The sequence below is a fragment of the Apodemus sylvaticus genome, chromosome 14 (genome assembly GCF_947179515.1).
Source record: "Apodemus sylvaticus chromosome 14, mApoSyl1.1, whole genome shotgun sequence".
Lineage (NCBI taxonomy): Eukaryota > Metazoa > Chordata > Mammalia > Rodentia > Muridae > Apodemus > Apodemus sylvaticus.
The window spans coordinates 7683046-7690468 of record NC_067485.1 but is presented as its reverse complement, the minus strand read 5'-3'; the positions used below and the strand labels follow the sequence as shown (position 1 = coordinate 7690468).

General features: G+C 42.9%; 1 protein-coding gene across 5 annotated transcripts in view; it reads right to left on the bottom strand.

Annotated features, from left to right (window-relative positions):
• Positions 1-560: 560 nt before the first annotated feature.
• The window catches only part of Tut7 (terminal uridylyl transferase 7), a 57769-nt gene continuing 50906 nt past the window's right edge, over positions 561-7423 (bottom strand). For all 5 annotated transcript variants that reach the window (XM_052156307.1, XM_052156308.1, XM_052156306.1 and 2 more), the window contains one exon: positions 561-1867. In XM_052156307.1, the coding sequence (XP_052012267.1) occupies positions 1800-1867 (68 nt within the window). In that variant the 3' untranslated portion in view covers positions 561-1799. The remainder of the gene's footprint in view (positions 1868-7423) is intronic.

Here is a 7423-nt window from a genome sequence, read left to right as displayed (position 1 = left end):
AAGCTTGCCAAAGCAGTTCACATTGAGCAAGAGACTGCTAAAAAGTGAAGATCGGGTGGGTTTTCAGAACTCCTACTATAAAAACTGAATTCTGAGTTTCCACTGTTTTAGAACACAACAGGGCACCAGGCACTGCGATCGTTTGCAAAGGCAGCTTTAACCTGGCTATAGACTGGCTGTTCTCTCATCTGCTGACAAGTATGCCTCACTTGTCTAACAGTATATCAGTGTAAAGCGATCAAAACTTCCAGGCTGCTGGGCAGAATTTCTTTTAAGAATCAAAATGTAGGAAACCTTTTTAGGGATAAGTACACTCCCCTCCCCCAACCGCCAACGAAAGATCCAAGTAGAAAATAACCAGGGATAAAGGTTGGTCTGGCCTCGCATTTCATTTCTGTTCTAGGGGCAGAGAGATAGACAACACTAGGAATTTTTCAGTAGGCAAGGCACAGATCCAGACAGAGCAGAGTGCCGTCACTTCACAGCCAGAGGCAAGAGGAAAGCAGTCAGGACAGCAGCTGAGTAGTCATGTAGCAGGGAGGCCCCGGTTGCACAACTCATGAGTTTGATGGTCACCATTTTTATTTTTTTTTAACCATGATTTTCAATTTCTCAAAGACTTCATTTTGACATGACTCTTCCACAAGTAGACTATGAACAGACGTTCACACATATATGCATCTTCTGAGTCTTCCTCACTGTGGCCAGCTCTCCCTCAGCCCCCTCCCCCAGTCTCCTGCTCCTATGGCCCAGACCCAGCGCACAGCTATCAACAACCCGGCACACATCACAGGGGAACAGCATAGGCATCCTCTAGTAAGGAGGTTTGTACTGTCAGATCTTTGACTTTTCTAATGATTCTTTTATAAGAAAATAATGTGGATAAAATTACATGTTGAAAGTTCGATTTTATTTTAAAATGATAAATAAACCGGCATAGTTCTGACTCTGTACTATTTCAGAAAGGCTTGCGAAGTTCACTAACAGTTTAGAGAGGGCTCCAGTCAGACCGGAAGGCTGCCAATCAAACTTGTGATTGGCAGAGACAGCAGCCTCTTTGATCTTCAGAGGTTTATAAAAGTTCTCCACCCTAATTTCTGAGTATCATAAAAAGTAAAAAGCACTCTTATTCTGTCCTTTTCCCCTTTATCTTTTTTAAACCAGCAAAAAGGACTACCTATTTTTATGACTTCATTTTTATGAGCACAACAGTTCTATGTCAATTACTTAGAGAAGGAAGCCCTCGGAGATGCGCCGGTGCTGCTGCTGCGGTCGTCCACCGAGGCCCATGCCGACAGGGCGTGCATCCCATGCTATCGTTTCTACAAAGAACCATGGAGAATGCTTGTAGACCTTATGTACAGCAGTATGGTCCAATGTCCTCGATGTGCGTCCATACCACAATCCAGCCACAACAGAGAATTGCCCCTTTTGGAAATCAAAAAGGGGATGTGTAGGGAAAAGAGGGCTGACTCCTCTGGTGAGCAGCACACTATTTTTAGAGTGCTTTGAAAGAACTAAAAACCATGACACTGTAGCCATTGAATACTGGCCCTCAGTTATATTTTTAAGTTGACTTTCTATTAAAATCTTTAAGTCTCTGGGGATTGGTGGTATAGTTAGACTATATTAAAATTTCTTTTCCTCATTAACAATTTCATTAAAATTTTAAAAATTACGATACCCCTCAACTGTTAAGTTGAAGCCTGATCTGTGTCACTGTGTCCTGTGACGTGAACCTAATTTCCCAAGTGGACAGGGACACCTGAGTGGCATTTCCAGTGCTGCAGTTCCTTCCCTCATGATTCTTGCTGGGTTCTCTTCACTGAGGCTCTCCCCTGAGTCATATATTTACTGGAAAGGCTACCTAGGAGGGAAAACAAAATCCAACATAAATGAAAGAAACATTATTTGAGCAAAGTCACACAATACTTATTGTCAGTTACTCATAGACATGTGTCCCACCACAAAGGGCACTTGTCCTGGGTCAATAGTCAAACTAGATATAAACACAAGTGCACAGACATTAGAGGCATTAGGCAGTGCTCAGGCGCTGCTTCCTCAGTGCTGATAAGTTACAGCCGTGAGGCTGTTTAATGCAGCTGCAGGCTGGCACCGAGGCTAGAAGAAACATTGAGAGTTTTTTGTTTTTTTTTTTTAAATTTTATATCCTCTGAAAATTCTTCTTTTTTTAAAAATTATTTATTATATGTAAGTACACTGTAGCTGTCTTCAGACACCTACATTGGTGTCTGGCATCAGATCTTTGTACGGATAGCTGTGAGCCACCATGTAGTTGCTGGGATTTGAACTCATGACCTTCAGAAGAGCACTTGGTGCTCTTACCTACTGAGCCATCTCTCCAGCGCCCCCCCCCCCCCCCCGAAAGTCCGAAAGTTCTTTACATAGGATATTATTTTCTTTTCATTCGTAACCACCCAGACCGCAAAGAGTTTGCTGACCAGAAATTAGCACCTCATATCATTACCCTTTAGAAGTCTAGTGATATCTTAGGGATGTACAATGAGAAAATAAACTTCTCTGTACTTAGTAGTGAAGCCGTCCACAGCGCACAGCACTTCCTGCATTCTGGATCTGAGCACAGGAAGGAATGAGAGCCTATAGGACTGCCATTATATAATGAAGGCTCTATTCAAACGAGTGAAAGGAATGCAGAGTGTTTAGTAACTGGTAACATGCCAGCTACATTCTTTCTTTTTTTTTTAAAGCAGAATCTCATTGTGAGGTCTTGGGTGGCTTGGAATTCATCATGTAGCCCAGGCTAGCCTGGAATGGACAGAGATTTTCCTGCCTCCGAGTGTTGTGATTAAATACTATACCATGACCACCACCCCTGGCCTGCAGCCATAACTTCTGAGGGGAGAAGGAAACTCAAACTGTCACTCTTATCATTTCCAAATGAACTGCAGAATTAAATGTAAGTAAAGGAAAGTCAAAGTATAGCCGTAGTACATATTTTCAAAAACATGGACACAACTTTCCTAAAGCAGGAGCTTTAGGAATGATCTACCACACAAGTTTTTCCTTTATTTCATTTTAATCAAATGGCTTGATATTTTAAAAATCAGAGATATTCTAAGAGATTGGTAATTATCTGCCTCATTTATGTTCATGTATATTTATATAACTTTATCACTGACCAGAATTTTAAAGTCTAGTTATTAAAAAACAAACAAACAAACAACAACCAAACAATCCTCACACTACCACCGAACCGTTTTTCCCCATATGACTGTGTGTATGAAATAGTTTCATGTTTGTGCATGCTTATGTGTGTTTGGACACTGTGTGTGTGTGGATGTCTTCTCACAATCGCCTCCCTGTGTGTGAAGGCAGGTCTAGTTAGCTGTGCAGCCTGTCTGGAGCTCCCCGTCCACCTCCTATGTGATGGACTCCTAGCAGGCTGCCATGTTGTCTAACATATGGATGCTAGGATCCAAACTCTGGTCCTCCTTATACCCACTGAGCCATCTCCACAGCCCCACCAATGGTCTTTATGCTAATTTAAAACAACAAGTACCATTTGCTGAGACATCTGAAACAGAGGAATGCACCCGTTAGGGAGATGGCAAAGTCAATGGTAAGAGCACAGCAGTCCATCAACACGTGCTTGTTAAGGAAACTAGAGTGGGTCAGAGATATAGTCCACAAAGGGACTCAAGGGAAACTAAGTCTGCCTTCAACACATGTGACAGCCGACACTAACTTTAGGAGCTGTTTTATTGGCAAGGACAAATCTTAGCCATCTATAATTTTTTTCTTGTAGAAAGGTGAATACAATTTGTAATAAAATTTTCCCATAATAAATTTAAGTTGGTAAGTTTTTAGGTTGTAGGATTTTTTTAAAACTGAGATAAATAACAAAATAACTTCCCTGTAACTAAGTAAATGTTAGTTGGCCATGCCAGTTTTAGGTCTGTAGAAAAATTATAGTAAAACTCCACTTTTAAGATATGTAACCTCTTAAGGCCACAATGCTGCTCTGTGCAGACTTGGGAACAGTGTGGGGACAAGGTCTATGAAGTCAGCACTCCCAGGAACGTTTTCCCTGCACTCACACAAATCTGCTCAAGTGTCTGCCCATGGCTCCTCAGCAGTCAGCTCAAAGCCGAGAGACCTGAGGTATGTACAGGGCAAGGAGTGTCCCCAACACAGCAAGTGGAAACCAGACACGCAACAAACTGCACAACAGATGCTTACACTGTGTTCCTTTATGTGCCTGACATCAGGGACATCAGGGACATCAGGATTTTTCCTGTGTGAAAGGTTTTGGGAATATCTGCTTAAGGGCAGAGTTGCTTAAAACCACATTCCTTTAATCTGATTATACATGGACGCCTTATATCTTCAAACTCCCAGATCTGTAGGGAAGATGAAGTCATTGTCTGGTGGGGTCTGTGGCTCACGCCCTCTGGAAGGCTAGGGCCATTTGAAGGTCAGTGTGGTTATACTACAGTCATCTCTCTTTCCCACCCAAAATCAGCTTAGCGGTGGGGCACCATTCTGCTTTCACTTCTGTCTACTGGATTTGGAAGGGATCCAGCAGCACTCCTGTTGTGAAATGGCGTGCTCCATGGAGAACAGTCACAACTCTTCCTGAAAAGACAGGAGTTTGTGTTCCCTGAAACCTCTTCCTGCCTAACTGTCACGTACAATATTCTCCTAATGTTCTCCTTCAGTTAAAAGTGCAGTTAGATTTGGAGAGTTCTGTTTCCTTCAAGTCACATGCCCTTATACTGCATGCACACCAACCACAATCCCTAGGTCCTTTACATTTTGTGTAAAGAAGTCTGACCCTGGGGCTGGGAGTATCACGCAGACAGCAGAGTGCCTGCAAAGCATTGCATGGTGCGCCCAGGGCTACATGAGACCCTAGTTAAAAAAATCTATCATTTCAATGTTTCCCTTTATTCATGAAAAAAAGTAAAATACTTGCAAATACTTAAGATAACGCCTCTTGGTGTTGAAAACACTTAAGCAGGACCTGGAGAGATGGCTTAGCTATTAAGAGCACCAACTACTCTTCCTCTTCTGAAGGTCCTGAGTTCAAATCCCAGCAACCACATGGTGGCTCACAACCATCTGTAATGGAATCTGATGCCCTCTTCTGGGGTGTCTGAAGACAGCTACATATATAATTACATATACATACATATATAATATATGTATATATATACTTACATATATAATAAATAAGTAAATCTTTAAAAAAAAAGAAGAAAGAAAATACTTAAGGAGTCAAACACATTAACAATCCCACTATTTTTTCCTCCACGAACTGCATTCACAGTAGAAATAATAGACACTCTTAGCCCAAGGCTTCCTCATCTTCCCCAGAGTGGTCAGTGTCCTTGCCTTGACAGAAGAGGCCAGAAAGACACGGGGAGACAGCTCAGCCCGAGTAGCAGGCGAAGACTTCTTGCTCTGCCAAAGTCAACACTAAAAAGCCCGTACTTTATTCCTAGCATTAGGATGCCATTCCCAGAATCTGCAGTGGATGCCTGAAATGGCCTCTAATCTGTGTTCTAGATGTTACATGCATGTTCTTACATACCTATTCTGTGACACTGCTGTAGTATAAGTTACATAAGCATTGTCATTACAAATTTCACTCTTTTGGGTTGGAGACAGCTCAGCAGTTAAGATCAGGCTTGGCACCCTGGACTCATACAGTAAAACAACGATAACTCCAGTTCTAGGGGATTCAGCAACCTCTTGTGACCTCCAGAGGTACCAAGCACACATAGGCACACACAGGCAAAACATTCATATACATAAAAAGGCCTCCTCATTAAGTTTTAATAAATGACACAAGAACTTAAAAGGGACTGATTACTCATGCTGCTCTGCTTAACTGCCCATTGCTAGCCTCCTCGTAAAGAGGTAAAGAGGGACTAGGGCTGACGAAGCAAAGCTACTGAGAGGCTGTCCTAGGAAGGACCCCACTGTTTACAATGTCTTACAGTTTTGTCCTTTCCTATGATATTGCTGAAAAAGTCACTTTCTTTTCTTTTACCCCAGTTTTCCCCTCTCTTTTTTGAGAGAAGAACACTTGAAATACCAGCAGCAAAAGACCTTCTTGCCCCAGTACTCCATCAGGCTCTCTTCAGCAACCCTCCATAGGCTCGAGACATGGCAGAAGGGGAGCTCTGCCCTTCACACCACAGCCCAGGCTAAGCAGGCTCCCATTCTTTTTCTTGGAGTTCTGAACCTAGTTACCAAAAAAGCAAAGGAGCTTTGCAAAGGCTCCAGTGAGCTCAGATCCCAAATCCAGTGCTGAACTCAGTTTCTACAGAGATCTAAGCAGCACCTCACAAAACTCTGCCTTCACTTGTACTCTGAGCTCAACTCTGACTCTTTCTGCTCCTTCTTTGACCATCTTTGTTTTTTTTTTTATTTTATTTCCATGATCCACATGTATCCCTTTCTAGCATGTGCACTGACTTGCTAAGAGATCGCCTTGAGTATAGGGGCTTGAAATGCAATGGCCACTTACACTCCTTTCTGCAGCCTGGACTGGTTAAATGCCAGCCACAGTGTAATGGCTATTCCTGGTTGTCAACTTGACTATATCTGGAATGAACTACAATCCAGAATTGGAGGGAATTACCTGTGATACAGATCATGAGGCTGAAAGACACAAGTTCTGACCTGGATCTTGGTATGGAGATCTTGAGGCACAGTGGCCATGAAAAGCATAGGCCCAGGCAAGGTAGTGCACACCTTCAGTCCCAGGAGACTAAGACAAGGAGATCTCTGAGTTCAAGGTCAGCATGGGACAAAGCAAGTCCCAGATCCAGGCGTGGTGGTACACAACTTTAATCTGGGCCACACCTTCTGCTGGAGACCTACATAAGGACACTTGGAAGATGAAGATTCACTCTTCTTAGACTGCTTGCGTTTACTTGTCAGCACATCTGTTGGAACCTACTTCTACAGAAGACCAGTGGAAACAACTAGCCTAGTGGGACTGAGCAGCTAGGAGATCCTTGGACTTCCCATCCACAGCTGACCATTGTTGGGTTAGTTGGACTACAGACACAATAAATTCCCTCAATATAGAGAGACATTCCATACATTCAGTGGTTCTAGAGAAGCCTGACTAATACAACTAACTGGACTCAACTTCTCTAGTCCAGAACTCCAGCTACCTTAAGCTCACCACTAACTCCTATTTCTCCTCAAACATTTCCTTTATTTTTCTGGTTCTTAGCCAGACTATGGCGTCATATGAGCCTCACCGTGTATTCATGTCACAACCCACAGCATTAATTTTGTCAATGTTGTCTTCAGAATACAGATGTGTAGCACATGGTTGTCCTCCCTGGCATTTTCTACCCACCTGTGAGCCATGTCTCTACTCAACTACCTTGGTTGAGTACTGGCTTCAGTGATCCTGTCC